At 46.8% G+C, this 18,536-nt stretch overlaps 1 protein-coding gene across 2 annotated transcripts in view; it reads left to right on the top strand.

The window, feature by feature from the left end:
- The window catches only part of UBQLN4 (ubiquilin 4), a 140,390-nt gene that overhangs the window by 30,111 nt on the left and 91,743 nt on the right, over nt 1-18,536 (top strand). For both annotated transcript variants that reach the window (XM_078669492.1, XM_078669493.1), the window contains exon 3: nt 12,406-12,647. In XM_078669492.1, the coding sequence (XP_078525618.1) occupies nt 12,406-12,647 (242 nt within the window). The remainder of the gene's footprint in view (nt 1-12,405; nt 12,648-18,536) is intronic.

Raw genomic sequence — 18,536 nt, forward strand, 5'->3', positions numbered from 1 at the left:
ATAAGAGGGACCCATATCAGAGTGCATTTATCCATTTAATGTGTAAAAACATTAGGTATATAGTGTACATTCTTTCCCGCTCACTCACTCAGTAGCCATTCTGTAATTCTTAGTTAGGGTGATGGGGATTTTTGTCCCTCAATAACTTAGCACCCGGTTGAATGTCTGCACAACTTTGCAGACCTACTGCTACTATTTAATTTTCGGAGCAGTGAAAGTTGGGAAACATTGATGTGCGGGGGAAAAAATGTGGGGGGGAGGGTGTCCCAAAACGGCCACAAAATCTGATGTATTTTGGATTGACTTTTGTATTTCATGTAGCGCGAACACTGTTAGTCGGATTTTGTTGAAATTTAGGAGGATTACATATTATGGTGCACAGATGATCTGTGGGGGGGGGGGGGCTTGCAGGTAATTAATTTGTTTTTAAGGCTTTTGTGTTTTTTTGCTAGAACTGTGGCAGCAGTACTCTAGAGGTACAAAGCAATGCCTGATTGGCTTATTACTACCTTTACAAGAGTTAAAGGCCGTTATCTTGTTCTCCCCTCGAATTTCCGTATGTTCTACATTACGCCTGTAATGTAGGTAAATATTAGATTTGGTATTTTTCCAGTAGCTATTACCACCTTATTAAAGTGGTAATGGTCGGGCAAAATATTTATACGTTTATACATTTATTTTTTTAATTTGTGGCAAACTGCTAATTACAGCGGTACCAAAACATTTTTATTTAGAGCACAGTAAAACAATATTTTGTAAATATAGTATGCTACTTTGTGTTCCAATTTTAACATAATTTAATTTGTAGAGAAAAGGGTACATGGTAGCCTATTAATTTCTAACAAAATTACAGTGCTACTTAAAATAAAATGCTGTTCCCTTAGAGTGCTACAGAAATATGGAGGAATTTAGAAGTACCAATGGTAACCTTACAAAATAATTTTTGGGTACTGCGCTAGTACAGCACAACTCCCTATTTATAAAAAAAATATATAGTGAAAACGTATACATATTTTGCAAGACAGATTACCACTTTAGTAAAGTTTTAATAGGTATAGCAAAAATACCAAATCAATTACTTATCTACATCCCAAGGTGTAACGCTGAATATGGCAAAAGTGTACTTAAAATCAACATAGCTGTATTGAAATGTTATGAAGGCAGTCAGCCAGTCGGCTTGTAAAGTACTGTGGTAGGTGAGTGAAATACACCAATATGTCTAACCGATACCACAACTGAGCTCACAAACTTTAAATACATTTAAGGTTCTAAAACAGTTAGACTACGTACGTGCGGTACCCAAAGTAAGCATCTGCACACCGTAATATGTAATCCAGACAAGTTTCAAGCAAATCCGAATGACTAATTTCGCAGTACACACATTAAAATAAATTAAGCAACATGCACTGAATTTAACCACCTTTTTGGACCCACACAACATTTACATATTATGCTATATATTTTGGCAAAAAAAGTCCATCTTTGGACACACGTTAACGCTATATTTCCTTCAATTCACACTCTTCACTTTACGCCACTCAACTCTAACTGTTTAGTTTACATCATTCCACGGTACAGAATTTGCAGTATGCTACTCTACTTTACACACTAGAGTATACGCCACTACAGTCTATGCTAATTCACTGTACCATACGCCACTCGACCTAACTGGCCTGTGCAACAAACATTGTATGCTATTATACTGTTGCTATTCTACTGTTCCCCACTGTATTCTATTGCACTTATGTGTATAGTGGGCACCCCTAAACTGTACTGTTCTGTACCCTACTACAAATTTTGTGTTTTCACTTCATGCTATTTATTCCCTTATGGGCCACTTGATGATACATTACTGGAGTGTATGCTATTCCAGTCTCCTCTACTATGCTCTACGCCTCTGCATTGTGTTGAAATGCACTATACACCACTGCTCTGTAACAAATAGACTCTATGCTATTTCGCTTTATAAGAGTACAATCTGCACCACTCCTCTAAACCACACTTTACGGTATGTGACGAGACTACACTTCTAGAATTAATGCGATTGAGTTGAACGCCACTGTACTGTACACTATTCCACTTTATAGCACTCCACTGTACATCTAAACAGCTAGCACCACTAAACAACTTTATTACACTAAGCACTACTAAATTCTACAATTCTCCACTCTATCTCACTATACTTTATGCTAGTCCATTATACTTTATTGCACTATTCTGTATTACACTGTGCCCCACTGTAGTCTGCAGTATTCTGCTCAGCACCACACCAATATACACCACTCTATTTTATATAATTTAACTTTACAACACTACACAGTACCGCACACCACTTTACTTGAGCCCACGGTACACCACTCAAGTTTACACCACTCAACTCTGCAGCACTCCAGTATACCCTACTCTAGTGTACGCTATTTCAGTTTACGCCACTCCACAGTATTTCTGTACACAATATTCCAGTATAGGTCCCCAAACTGTACAACACTGCAGTGTATGCAAATACATTCGACATTTACAGGACATCAGTCCGCTTTACCACACTCCACTGTATGCTATCCCACTGCACACCACTACATTGTACACCACTCAACTCTACACCACTCCACTGTATGGCATTCAACTATACACTTCTCCACTATAACTCATTTGACTTTACTCCACTTCACTATACCACAGTATACTGTCCTAGAGTACACTCTGCAACACTATCGAACACTATATTTTACCATACTCCCAGTGGTGGCTAGTGACATCCGAAAGTGGTAGGGCATAAGCGTTTGCGATGAGTGCCCTGTGGTGAGTGAGCGTACAGAGTGTGCCTGACTGTCATAAGGGAGAGGGGTGAACAATGTTGTAATGGTTAATTCACAATATGCAGTATTCAAAAGTTCAGGCAACAGTTTGTGCATGAGTTACACACTGCGTGACACACAAGGCACTGTATGTAGAGGACATAAAAATACATGCAGCATGAATGGATGAAACGATAACTTAGCTTGAACACTTCTGAAAATTACATTTGCCAATTGGGTGGAAGTCAATGTTATCATGTTTTAGGGTGCGAACACAAGCACTTCAGCACTGTATAGCATCTCTCATCCCTTTATTATTTCACCTCTCCCAAGAATTACAGTTTCTCTCACTATCTCCATTTTATCCACCATCTTTTTTCTCCTGCATATCTTTCCCTCTGACTCCAGCACATGTCTGTAGAATGTTCCAGTTTTTAGGTCTAGGCTGCGTGGGCTGCGCACATGTGCAGTCTCGCTGGCGAGTTTTAATGTTTGAGGGAGCTTCAGTATCGGGCTTTAAGCCCCGCCCCTCTTTCCCATTGGCTGGCATGACTGTTTATGCTAAACGGTGGCCAGCCATTGGGAAAGAGCTTTTGATGACGTGAACTTTTCTCTTTGTGAGGCTGCCCACTTGGACAAGCTGGTCTTTCCTTTATGGGGCCATGTGTTCAAAACACATGGCCCCATAAAGACAAGCTTCGGCGCTCGCTTTTGGAGCACTTGTTTAGAATGCCACCAGTTCTAGCACAGAGGAGGCTGTAACTCTGCACGTGGGCATCAGTATAAGGTCTCTCACTCTGCACGTGGACCTTAATAACATGCCCCTCATATGGGCAGCATTGCACTCCATATGCAGTAACATTCCCATCAGTACTTACGTTACATTATTCTTATCCCGAACTCAGGCAGAGGCACTTACCGCATTTGGGCATCTCCCTCACTGAGCCGCACACCGACTAGAAAATGTGAATATTCCATCTCTGATCAGCTCAAGGTACGGGTCAGCGGTCGTAGGTTAATGATCGCACAGCAGGACAACTTTGCTCCTTCAGAACTGGATGGGCAGCGTGGAATGCCGCAGATAAGTAGAGAAGTGGCATGTATTTTACTATCGTGTTAGTCAATATTCGCACGAGGAAGTAAAGTTTTTGAATTGATCATCAAGTGTTTACTGTAGGCCACGAGCAATCCGCATTAGAGAAAGTAGCATGCTTTAGATTTGTTTTGGGGACCTAAATACAATTAAGGCACAGGCAGGGCTTTAATTTACCATGAATTTGAGAAACGGTCCGTCTTCAGTTTTGTTGCAGAAAGCATATTAGTTCGATCAAAGAGTTTGGTGCAGTTTTCAGGTTCTTTTCTCTTCTCACCCCCTACATAGCACTTTTACCCTTGTTTATTTCTGTGATGGCCATGCCCCTTATTTCTTGTTTTCTTTCTATCCCGCACTCTCAACATGTTACACTCCGGTTTGTTTTACACACACCCATCTGTGTCTCATTCTACACTTTGTCACCAGTTGTTTTCCAACTGGTTCGAGCCTCTGGTAATTCGATGTAAATCCCTTGAAGCAGTCAGTGGACATTTGAGAGCCGCGGCTCATTGTGTCCACTGTACAGCGCCTGGTTAATGCAAGTGCTTTCTCTGGATAAAAGCTCCAAGAAGCTGAAGGAAGCGGTGCCTTGTCTGCCTATGTCCTGTGGTATTGTTTTTTTGTTAATTATTGTGTATTATGGTAGCTTGTTTTCTCTACTACTCTCTCTTAACTACTCACTCTCTACTACTCACTCTCTACTACTCACTCTCTACCACTCACTCACTACCACTCACTCACTATTCTCTACTACTCACTCACTATTCTCTACTACTACTCACTACTCCTAGCTCTCTATTACTCTCTATTACTCTCTATTACTCTCTATTACTCTCTATTACTCTCTATTACTCTCTACTACTCTCTACTACTCTCTACTACTAACTCTCTATTACTCTCTCCTACTCCTCTCCTATTACTCTCTACAACTCACTCTACTACTTACTCTCCTATTCTCTACCACTTTCTATACTAATCTCTCTACCACGCTCTACTCTACCACGCTCTACTCTACCACGCTCTACTCTACCACGCTCTACTCTACCACGCTCTACTCTACCACGCTCTACTCTACCACGCTCTACTCTACCACGCTCTACTCTACCACGCTCTACTCTACCACGCTCTACTCTACCACGCTCTACTCTACCACGCTCTACTCTACCACGCTCTACTCTACCGCGCTCTACTCTACCGCGCTCTACTCTACCGCGCTCTACTCTACCACGCTCTACTCTACCCGCGCTCTACTCTACCACGCGCTCTACTCTACCACGCGCTCTACTCTACCACGCGCTCTACTCTACCACGCGCTCTACTCTACCACGCGCTCTACTCTACCACGCGCTCTACTCTACCACGCGCTCTACTCTACCACGCGCTCTACTCTACCACGCGCTCTACTCTACCACGCGCTCTACTCTACCACGCGCTCTACTCTACCACGCGCTCTACTCTACCACGCGCTCTACTCTACCACGCGCTCTACTCTACCACGCGCTCTACTCTACCACGCGCTCTACTCTACCACGCGCTCTACTCTACCACGCGCTCTACTCTACCACGCGCTCTACTCTACCACGCGCTCTACTCTACCACGCGCTCTACTCTACCACGCGCTCTACTCTACCACGCGCTCTACTCTACCACGCGCTCTACTCTACCACGCGCTCTACTCTACCACGCGCTCTACTCTACCACGCGCTCTACTCTACCACGCGCTCTACTCTACCACGCGCTCTACTCTACCACTCGCTCTACTCTACCACTCGCTCTACTCTACCACTCGCTCTACTCTACCACTCGCTCTACTCTACCACTCGCTCTACTCTACCACTCGCTCTACTCTACCACTCGCTCTACTCTACCACTCGCTCTACTCTACCACTCGCTCTACTCTACCACTCGCTCTACTCTACCACTCGCTCTACTCTACCACTCGCTCTACTCTACCACTCGCTCTACTCTACCACTCGCTCTACTCTACCACTCGCTCTACTCTACCACTCGCTCTACTCTACCACTCGCTCTACTCTACCACTCGCTCTACTCTACCACTCGCTCTACTCTACCACTCGCTCTACTCTACCACTCGCTCTACTCTACCACTCGCTCTACTCTACCACTCGCTCTACTCTACCACTCGCTCTACTCTACCACTCGCTCTACTCTACCACTCGCTCTACTCTACCACTCGCTCTACTCTACCACTCGCTCTACTCTACCACTCGCTCTACTCTACCACTCGCTCTACTCTACCACTCGCTCTACTCTACCACTCGCTCTACTCTACCACTCGCTCTACTCTACCACTCGCTCTACTCTACCACTCGCTCTACTCTACCACTCGCTCTACTCTACCACTCGCTCTACTCTACCACTCGCTCTACTCTACCACTCGCTCTACTCTACCACTCGCTCTACTCTACCACTCGCTCTACTCTACCACTCGCTCTACTCTACCACTCGCTCTACTCTACCACTCGCTCTACTCTACCACTCGCTCTACTCTACCACTCGCTCTACTCTACCACTCGCTCTACTCTACCACTCGCTCTACTCTACCACTCGCTCTACTCTACCACTCGCTCTACTCTACCACTCGCTCTACTCTACCACTCGCTCTACTCTACCACTCGCTCTACTCTACCACTCGCTCTACTCTACCACTCGCTCTACTCTACCACTCGCTCTACTCTACCACTCGCTCTACTCTACCACTCGCTCTACTCTACCACTCGCTCTACTCTACCACTCGCTCTACTCTACCACTCGCTCTACTCTACCACTCGCTCTACTCTACCACTCGCTCTACTCTACCACTCGCTCTACTCTACCACTCGCTCTACTCTACCACTCGCTCTACTCTACCACTCGCTCTACTCTACCACTCGCTCTACTCTACCACTCGCTCTACTCTACCACTCGCTCTACTCTACCACTCGCTCTACTCTACCACTCGCTCTACTCTACCACTCGCTCTACTCTACCACTCGCTCTACTCTACCACTCGCTCTACTCTACCACTCGCTCTACTCTACCACTCGCTCTACTCTACCACTCGCTCTACTCTACCACTCGCTCTACTCTACCACTCGCTCTACTCTACCACTCGCTCTACTCTACCACTCGCTCTACTCTACCACTCGCTCTACTCTACCACTCGCTCTACTCTACCACTCGCTCTACTCTACCACTCGCTCTACTCTACCACTCGCTCTACTCTACCACTCGCTCTACTCTACCACTCGCTCTACTCTACCACTCGCTCTACTCTACCACTCGCTCTACTCTACCACTCGCTCTACTCTACCACTCGCTCTACTCTACCACTCGCTCTACTCTACCACTCGCTCTACTCTACCACTCGCTCTACTCTACCACTCGCTCTACTCTACCACTCGCTCTACTCTACCACTCGCTCTACTCTACCACTCGCTCTACTCTACCACTCGCTCTACTCTACCACTCGCTCTACTCTACCACTCGCTCTACTCTACCACTCGCTCTACTCTACCACTCGCTCTACTCTACCACTCGCTCTACTCTACCACTCGCTCTACTCTACCACTCGCTCTACTCTACCACTCGCTCTACTCTACCACTCGCTCTACTCTACCACTCGCTCTACTCTACCACTCGCTCTACTCTACCACTCGCTCTACTCTACCACTCGCTCTACTCTACCACTCGCTCTACTCTACCACTCGCTCTACTCTACCACTCGCTCTACTCTACCACTCGCTCTACTCTACCACTCGCTCTACTCTACCACTCGCTCTACTCTACCACTCGCTCTACTCTACCACTCGCTCTACTCTACCACTCGCTCTACTCTACCACTCGCTCTACTCTACCACTCGCTCTACTCTACCACTCGCTCTACTCTACCACTCGCTCTACTCTACCACTCGCTCTACTCTACCACTCGCTCTACTCTACCACTCGCTCTACTCTACCACTCGCTCTACTCTACCACTCGCTCTACTCTACCACTCGCTCTACTCTACCACTCGCTCTACTCTACCACTCGCTCTACTCTACCACTCGCTCTACTCTACATACTCTCCATCCTCTACTCTACCACTCTCTACCACTCTCTACCACTCTCTACTACTCTCTACCACTCTCTACTACTCTCTACTACTCTCTACTACTCACTCTCTACTCTCTACTACTCACTCTCTACTCTCTACTACTCACTCTCTACACTCTACTACTCACTCTCTACTCTCTACTACTCACTCTCTACTCTCTACTACTCACTCTCTACTACTCACTCTCTACTCTCTACTACTCACTCTCTACTCTCTACTACTCACTCTCTACTACTCACTCTCTACTCTCTACTACTCACTCTCTACTACTCACTCTCTACTCTCTACTACTCACTCTCTACTCTCTACTACTCACTCTCTACTCTCTACTACTTACTCTCTACTACTCACTCTACTACTCACTCTCTACTACTCACTCTCTACTCTCTACTACTCACTCTCTACTCTCTACTACTCACTCTCTACTCTTCACTCTCTCTACCTCTCTACACCTCTCTCTACACGCACACACATGCACATATATATGTATAAATGTGTATATATGCATATGCATTTATATATATATATGTGATCAAGGGCTCTCGAGCCCGAAACGCGTCATCTGTCGATTGCTGTTGTGGATATGCACGGTTGAATAAAGAACATCTTGCCTGCAAATAAGAGGTTCGCTTTTCCTTCTTTGCCGCCGAGGCTTTGGTGGAAGTGGTCGGAGTACTTGTTTTGATATATATATATATATATATATATATATATATCTGCATAACTACAATCCAGTCCGACCCCCCCACAGTCCAGTCCGACCCCCCACATTCCAGTCCGACCCCCCACATTCCAGTCCGACCCCCCACATTCCAGTCCGACCCCCCCACAGTCCAGTGTCCGACCCCCCCACAGTCCAGTGTCCGACCTCCCCACAGTCCAGTCCCACAGTCCAGTCCGACCCCCCCACAGTCCAGTCCGACCCCCCCACAGTCCAGTCCGACCCCCCCACAGTCCAGTCCGACCCCCCCCACAGTCCAGTCCGACCCCCCCCACAGTCCAGTCCGACCCCCCCCACAGTCCAGTCCGACCCCCCCACAGTCCAGTCCGACCCCCCCCACAGTCCAGTCCGACCCCCCCCACAGTCCAGTCCGACCCCCCCCCACAGTCCAGTCCGACCCCCCCCCACAGTCCAGTCCGACCCCCCCCCACAGTCCAGTCCGACCCCCCCCCCACAGTCAAGTCCGACCCCCCCCCCCACAGTCCAGTCCGACCCCCCCATTCCAGTGCGATCCACTCCACCACATTCCAGTGCGATCCACTCCACCACATTCCAGTGCGATCCACTCCACCACATTCCAGTGCGATCCACTCCACCACATTCCAGTGCGATCCACTCCACCACATTCTAGTGCGAACCACCCCACCCCACCACGTTCCAGTGCGATCCACCCCACCACATTCCAGTGCGATCCACCCCACCACATTCCAGTGCGATCCACCCCACCACAGTCCAGTCCGATCCACCCCACCACAGTCCAGTCCGATCCACCCCACCACAGTCCAGTCCGATCCACCCCACCACAGTCCAGTCCGATCCACCCCACCACAGTCCAGTCCGATCCACCACACCACACCACATTCCAGTCCGATCCAACCCAGCCCGCTCTAGTCCAGTCTGTTCCACCCCACCACATTCCATACCAATCCACCCTGCTCTAGTCCAGTCTGGTCCACCCCACCACATTCCATACCAATCCACCCTGCTCTAGTCCAGTCTGGTCCACCCCACCACATTCCATACCAATCCACCCTGCTCTAGTCCAGTCTGGTCCACCCCACCACATTCCATACCAATCCACCCCGCTCTAGTCCAGTCTGGTCCACTCCAATTCAGTCCACTCCGCTCAATCCAACACGCTCTACCACAATCCAATCCACTCACTCTACCACAATCCAATCCACTCTACCACAATCCAATCCACTCACTCTACCACAATCCAATCCACTCTACCACAATCCAATCCACTCTACCACAATCCAATCCACTCACTCTACCACAATCCAATCCACTCTACCACAATCCAATCCACTCACTCTACCACAATCCAATCCACTCACTCTACCACAATCCAATCCACTCACTCTACCACAATCCAATCCACTCACTCTACCACAATCCAATCCACTCACTCCACTCCATCCAACCCATGCCACTCCACTGAATCCAATCCACTCTACCACACTCCAACCCACTCTACCACACTCCAACCCACTCTACCACAATCCACTCACTCCAATCCACGGTACTCCACACAATCTACTGCAATCCAATCCACCCCATTACCTCAGACCACTCCACCCTATTCCGCCTCCCTTCTGCTCTGTACCACTACACAGCACTCTTGGACATTCTCTGACACTGAATTCTTCTCAACTCTACTCAACTCTACTACCCCTATCTCCACTCTGACGGTCTACTCCAACAAATCCAGTCTATGACACTACTCAACAAATCCAGTCTCTGACACACTACATCCCACCCACTCCACGACACTCGCCTCTCCCCCCCACTCTAGGACACTCTCCACCCACCCCACGACACTGATTCCCCACCCCCACTCCAGGACACATTACTCCCCCCACACCACTCTAGGACACTCCACCCCACCCCCCTTCCACTCCAGGACACTTCACACCACTAACTTTTACTCAGGCTGAACAGCAGCCACGCTGGTGTACAACATGGCAAAAACACATTCCCAAAGCCAATAGCCCTTAATAGGCGAGGCCTATTGGATTTGCCGGTGCCTGTTTCACTTTTTAGGTCTCGTCCTTTACCATTCCGAAGGAATGGGAAATGGCGAGAATTCAAGTGCTCGAACCCGATTGTCAAACCACCGCATTTTTTTGTGGCGTTTTCTTCGAGTGCACGTGGCCACAGGCACGCACTTTTGGCCCATACACTTTCATGGCCATCTGTTCCTCAATGTCCCTCCCACCCTTCGTTTGATCTTGCCGCGAGTTCAGGCTAATGGCCCTCCCCCAGCACAGAGCGTGCATCGCGGCCGCACAGCACATCAAAGGGCTTCTCCCAGCGTGTGCTGTGCGGCTTCTCCTCCCCTAATTATGTGGCCGGCCGTACTTGTGTTTCCCGGCCGCTCTTGTATTTAATTAGCAGCAGCAGCAGCATTTCTCCTGCGCCAGGCCACATCAAAGGCTCTGTGCCACTTTCACCCACACAGCAACACTTACAGACACGCAACGCCACTCACACCCACGCAAGCCCACTATCATCCACGCAACACCACACTCACACACGCAACACCACACTCACACACGCAACACCACACTCACACACGCAACGCCACTCACACACGCAACGCCACTCACACACGCAACGCCACTCACCCACGCAACGCCACTCACCCACGCAACGCCACTCACCCACGCAACGCCACTCACCCACTGTGGGTGCAGATTGTGGGTGCAGATTGTGGGTGCAGATTCAGAGAAAACTAAGCAGCACCACCACCATTGCAACGCAATAGGTCTCGTTTTAACGCAAATTTAAGCTATAGGCCTTGTAAATGACAAAGCCTTTTATTTATGTTCCAAAAAACAGAACACAAAAATAAAGGGCATTATCATTTACAATGCTAATAGTTCAGACTCGCGTTATTGCGAGACCTATTGCATTTCCAATGCTTGTTTTAATGGTTTACAAACCAGCATTGCCAAAACCACTGCCTAGGTCCTCTAACTATAAAAGTGAGATCTATTGGTTTTGCTATGGTTGTTTTAGTAAGCCATTTTGTGTCTCTCTCTCTCTCTCTCTCTCACACGCTTAATGCTCTAATTCATAGAAACACTAAAAAGTAATTCTCATTTGTCTGAATATCTATATAAAGCCAAACCTAATGGCTTTGCCAGTGCTTGTTGTGGTTTGTGCCCATAGCCGGGACATTTATGTTATACGATGAAAAGACATTTTGATCATAACATGATTTTAAAGAGCCTAAAGAGCAATCGATCCCTTGTATTTGGAGTGGGAATATATTTATGTACTGATGGTAACAACAGAAATGAAACAACAATTAAAGTTTACAAATTATAAGTAGAACTAGCAGTATAGTTAAGTGCCCTGATATGGGACAGCTCTTTTAAGCCATGTAGTCTTGGGACACTTACTGAAAGAATTTTCTTGGACACGATAGCTCAAAAAATGGATAGTATTTGATTCTTCATGGTAAACTGAGGTATGCATGTAAGAGACGGTGCATTTTAGATACAATATAGAAGCTGCATTTGTGCTGATACTTTTAACCAGAAAGCAAACCTGTGTTTCTATCAATGCTTATAATACTGTAGAATAAATTATGAAAGATAATATTTACAACATATACTGATGCATGTGGTCTCTGTCTGCTTTATTTTTCAACCTCGTTTTGTCTGCCTTTTTCCCCCTGTGTTATTTAAGATCTCAGGATCCTGCATCTGCTTCTTCATCGACCACTGGTGCTGCTGTCTCTGCTGCCGCCACTGCCTCTAATCCTGTATCACAGACTTCCCCTGCTCAGCCTTCTACTTCCACCAGTACTGCGTCAAATGGTAGTGGTGGCTCTACTGACACGAGTAGCAACAGCGCTGGTAGGAACAGTGGGACAACGACCACAGCGGCTCCTACTAATGGCACACCAAGCAATCCACCGTCCATTCTTTGTGAGTACATCCTATGATTTTCAGTAGTGCAGAATAATTCCAGAGATATGGCAATTGAAAATGAAAAATACCACAGAAGAAATTCTCTGTAATGTTACCAGGGCTCGTAAAATCATAAAAATGTAACTAGACTCGCAGGTCTAGTAACTTGAATAATCTACTTGATCTAACTAAAATGTACTGGACCCGTGAACTGGTCTCAAATTGTGTGATCGTAGGCAAAAAGTTTGTCCTACGGCGCCGTCATTTCTTCATTCTCACATGAGAGCACCTTCAAATATGCAAGTTCACTATTTCTGCTGTACGAAAAAAGCGCTTTTTATTTACTAGACTAAGCATTTGCTCTCTGTATAGTTAGAATTGAGCCCACATTTAGGGCACACATAATCCCTGGCTTGCCTCTTAGTTCACTAATAACATTGTCATTTGAGCAGGAATATTTCCCATTTCATATTTAAAAACTCACTTTTCATAAATATATTACTAAAGCATGATGTGATAGTGCACTGTTTACAGTTGGCACATTTTCAGTTGAAATGGCCACAAAGCTTTCTTACTAACATGTAGTTTTACTAATAAAACTATATAGCGCATAAATAATGTTTGGAAATTGGGTTTCCGCAAAAAAAATTAACATTTGCACATCAAGTAAGGTGTTCTAATTTTTTTTATACTATATAAAACTTTTTTTCACCACAGAATTACAAAAATGTGTTTTCATAACTAGTTAAATATACTTCAAATTTTTGAAAAGCTCATTTATTAGCTATTTCAGTGTTAAGTTAGAAAAAAAAGTCTGACATCTTAAAGCCTTTTATTTCATATGCTTTGCCCAGCGCGATTGTCACAGTTTGTTTTACAAAATCCTCTAACTTCAGTCACAGGAAGAAAAGTAAATGGAGGAAGACAAACAGACTTTTGACCTCTGTCTCTGAAAGCTGAGCAAATGTGACAAGATAACATGGTTTAAAGGCCTTTTTGCTCATTCACTTTGTGAGCAAGCAGAACATCTGTTGTCAGCTCGCCAGAACGGGCGAGTAGGCCCTAAAAATAGCTCTGCCTGATTAAATCTGGCTCTCCATGACAACTGGATTTTTCGAGCCCTGGTTCCCACTCCCTCGCTTCCTCTTTGCACACCTGGAGTTAGCTCATCAAGGGAATGCTTCTCTTCTGTGATATTGACAGGAAAGGTGTAGTATCTCTCCTGTAAGACCTCCCCAATGAATCATGCAGTAACAGAGTACCTTTCACCAATTAAAAATACATCTGACCTGGAGCTTTTTAGGGTCGAGCCTGTGTGAGCCATCCGCTCTCACTTGCGAGACACTATTATTTGCAAAAAAGGACTTGGAGCCCACCAAGTGCTTACCATTCATTAGCTTCAGAGTGACTTCTTTGCTGCCTCTAATTTGGGCAGCGAAGGCCAGACATCACTTCCTGTTTCTTGTCTGGCGCACGGAACAAGGACAGAGTGATTGTTCTCAGTTAGTGTCCTGCTGCTTGTGCTTTAAGGTGATATTTTTATTGTTATTTCTTCCCATGAGAATAAAACCAATATGGTGCGGCCAGCGCTGGTCGCGCCACAGCGATTTCTTTTCTTTGTACTATTTTGCTTAAATCATTATGCATGGCCGACATTGTTATGGCTTGGCCTGAATTTATGAAACTTTTGTGTGACTACACTTTATGGGGCAGTAACTTACATGGCACAGTGTACACTGCAGGAGTGAAATGCACTGTCTGTCTGCCATTGAATTTCCTTTGGGTTTCAGACTGACACCAGCAGAAGCTGAGGTCTGGGCTTCCCTGCTTGGTGTAATACTGGTCACTCAACTCAAATGCAGTCTTGGCATTGCTAATGCTTGTTTTTATTGTTTGCTCATTGTTCTAACAGCTATTTAGTTAAGGGCTTTGTCATTCAAGTGTTTCTTGGGCGTGTATGTACATTGTTGTCCTCCAATAGGGTTTTGAATTTTGTCTTCGACATAGAGAAGTTATTTTTCATGCTTGGCGGCAAGAAACAAAGTGTTGGCTCCAGCGCTTATATTCTCTGGACTATGCTGTTCGTGCCAGTGGCTAATTGCACTTCTCTTTATGATTTGTGGACATGATGGTTTTATTGGCCATGGTAAGAAGTAAGGAGAATTGTGTTATGAATGTTGTTTGAAGTTCATTCATTGGATGCCATTTGAGTCTTTAACTTGATATTACTGCATATTTTCTCCTATTTACTTATTACATGTTTTTGCTCAATGCATTTGTGGGTATGCTGGGTTTTCCTCTGAATGACTGAAGTCATGTAAATAAGTGACATATTAGTTCAGGATTATAACCAGTCATTTGTGGTTTGTTTGTTTTTCATAGTGTACAAGCAATACGTGTGTAAAGGTTGTTTTTGATGTTGGCAAGATATTGATGTGGCTTGGGAATTAAGGGTGCCCCATTACCAAGTTTTGAAAGCTGTACAAAGAGCATTAGTTGAGGTTCTTTGCCAAACCATGAACATTCCCGAGAAGCTTTGTGATTTCCGGAACATCATAGGGATTATAGGATTGTGGGCCGTATGTACTAAAACATTTTCCCATAGACACAGAATGGGTATAACCCTTTGCAACGTCTGGCCCTTAGACATTTAGGAGGTTAGTTTTTAGCAGTGATGCAGTTTCAAAGTGTGTTTTGCATCTTCTATGGGGTAAACCACATAAATGAAACCGACCCACAATTAGGATGTGAAATTACGGACTTGGTTGTACTTTTAAAAGAGGCAGGTGTTCCACTTGAAGTTCAGCCACTTTTAGTGCACCAATATTTAACCACTTCGGCGCTCATGGCGAGCTGAGCTCGTCATGAGTTGCGCCGCTCGCACGCTGATGACGAGCTGAGCTCGTCATGTAAAGCGGCTTTTCGAGAAAAACGCAGCGCGCATGCGGTTAATCAACCGCAGGCGTGATTTTTGTTTCCTATTAGTAATTCAGAGGCAGAAGTTGGTCATATGCATGAGTGTGAAATCCAAAGCCATGACTTAGAGGTGTGGTGTAGAAGGGTTTTAAGTATGTGTCAAAAAAGACTGGAAAGCATCACTTTATCACATCTCTCCGTTTTTGACAGTTTTTTTTTTTTTAGTATATCTATTTCTTTTTGTAGGTTATATATAATTACAGTTCTGTATGACCATACACAGCCGTTGGTTAGCAACTATTGCAGTCAAGTAGAGGTTATTATTATAGTACTAGATAGCTGGACTCAGGGCACAGCAAATGTGTGTTGTGATCACTAGCCTCTCCGCCAATCCCTTAGGTCTGCTGTTGCAATCACCTTGTTGATCTACAACCATTTGCCAAACTTCCCCCCTCCTCCCTGTAACAAAATATTAGGCAATCTTTTCGGAGCCTCCCTTGTGTCTAAGGTAGTGGAAAATGTTCGAGATCTCCTCACTCTTGTAGTTGTGTAACTTTCCCCATGGGCCTCAAATCTTGGTGCAACAGGCTCCCAGGGCAGCTATACTACACCTGCCTGTCATTCTCTGGGGCATGTCCCTGGACCTCCCATGCCCTCTCCATAAAAGCAGTCATGAGAGACAACCAATCATCAGCCATCAGCGCCTTTGAAGACCCCCCCTCCTCCACCCTCAATGCCGTTTTCTCCACCCCAGCCCATCTTAGTCTGCCATCTGCAGTGGAGCAGTCCATCTGGGGGCTTCAGTGCATGGCCAGGGCACGCCTGGCCAGCACCAAAGACCAGCGTAAGAACCTGGCATCCACCTTGGGTAGTTTCGGGAATGGCGGAAAACCAAAAAGGCAGACCTCCATCCGCCGCAGATTGCCATGCTCCAGTGTATGTTCCAAGTTGGTCAGCCCCCCATGCCAGAAACGTGTAGCCCCTACCAGGTAATGTGTATTAAATTTACAAAACCTCATGCTCCGGCGGCTCGGATTGCCCTCGCCGCCACAAACCATGCACCAATCGCACCACGATTGTGTACGCTTGGAACTGCAGAACGGGCAAGCCAGCCTTGCCCAGTAGGCCATCCAAAGATCGTCGGCCCTTGCCATAGCAATCCCCCATCATGAATATATCCACAGCTGTCTAATACTGTAACCTCGGGCCGCAAGAGGACCACCTCTAGATGTTAGGAGGCCCACTAGCGGCAGGCCTGGAGAATAGGGTTGTCTGGTCCGAGAACTTGGCATAATTCGCCTGCATTGCAGCACGACCCGTTGGAGCTTTGGGGGCAGTCCCCATGCAGGAGGCTTCCCCAGTATGAGGGGTGTCAGCCATCTGTGATCTGGGTTCATCCCCATTGAGTCCCAATTCCTCTCTGTGACAGCCCGCGAGCCCATACAGTGACCTAGGATCACCACTTTGAACGTCTCCCAGACTAGCGCCTCTTATGCAGTATCCTCGTTTAGCTGATATATAAACGTGCATGCAGGTCATGTATTTGGGAGTAAAATGAAAGCGCCTGTTCCTAGCCATGTCAAAGTCTCCAGATACCCTGGAGGCCCCAATCCGCCGCCTACCACTGGAAAGTTAGCCAACCTCCTGAATGTAGAGTGGAGGGAGGATCTGTTCAAGAACACAACCGCTATGCAAGTAAAGTCCCCCAGATACACCCAGGTGCGGCGCTAGAGAGTTCAGGAATGCAGGCTTGTTAATTTTGATGCATATTTGCTTCCCAACCCTAAGGGCCGCCTGTCCAATATTCTACTAAGGACTATGTATGTCCCCTCCTTATCAATGTGCTGGGCATATGAGTGTGCCCCTGGCAAAGGAAGAGTAGCAGGTCGCGAAGACCTGGCCCGCCATCTCCTTCTCAGGTGTGCTGGTTCTGGCCCCTCTAAGTAGCCTTCCAGAAAGAACGCAATACCCACCCCTCTCCTCGCTTGATAAGAGTGTATCAAATTATGCTTGTGGGCGGAATGCATCCCCCTGAGATTCCATGTAAGGAAATTGTAACAAGGGACTTGTGTAGCAATCCGATATGTAACAAAGGGCATCTCTCCAGACCACCCTGCGCAGACCAGCCTACCACTACAAACCGCAGATGCGATGGAGTGTGGCACAGTGTCGCCCAACCATGTGTGAGTAATCCGCAGGAGAACATATGATAGGAGCTCCATGTGTCTATAGAATAATACCGACCAAGCACCCCTCCCACCCAACAGGGCACACAAACAGTTGGGCGTCCAATCCCAGACAAACAAGTAATCTGATTGTCACTATGTGCCCATTGCCAAATCACTCCGTGTATCCACCGTAAGGGGCGTGACATCTCCAAACAGTTATAAACATGTTCACCATCTGCCAACAGCCGGCTCTTGATGAAGTAGGAGGGATCCTGTTTGCGGTGCAGGGTGGCCGTCATCTGTGGCCCCACACCCGGGGGCCCCCTCAAGAGTGCAAGAATCACAGCAAGAGGGGGCAGGAATCGGCGGATCCCTCAAGGGCCAGCACAGGATAAAACAGACAAGCGGTCCCCGTGTCAGGTAAGGGTGCACCAACAATTGACTGGCTGCCTCCAAGACTACCTCCCTGGCAAGCCCCATATGTCTTCTGGTCCGGTTTCCACCCGAAGTGCGCGCTCTGCATCTCCTATTATAGCGTTGTGGGGGTAGGCAGCAAGTCACGTCCCACCCCCGGTGCAATGAGATTCAGTCCACTCCCATGCTGCTGTGAGTGTGGCCGTCAGATATGATTTCAAGGCAGGCAGCATGTACTGGAGGGCCATTCATGGAGCGAGGCATGAGACTTTCCGTCTCTGGACCGCCAGCATGTAGCCTTGGAAGAGAGTAACTTAAGCATTTCCAATCATCTGCAAGGGGCTGTTCCCTGCAGGCTGTGCCCAATGAAGTATCTCTGTCCCTGTAGTTAAGTCGCCGTGCCACCACG

The sequence above is a fragment of the Lissotriton helveticus genome, chromosome 12 (assembly GCF_964261635.1).
Source record: "Lissotriton helveticus chromosome 12, aLisHel1.1, whole genome shotgun sequence".
Taxonomy (NCBI): Eukaryota; Metazoa; Chordata; class Amphibia; order Caudata; family Salamandridae; genus Lissotriton; species Lissotriton helveticus.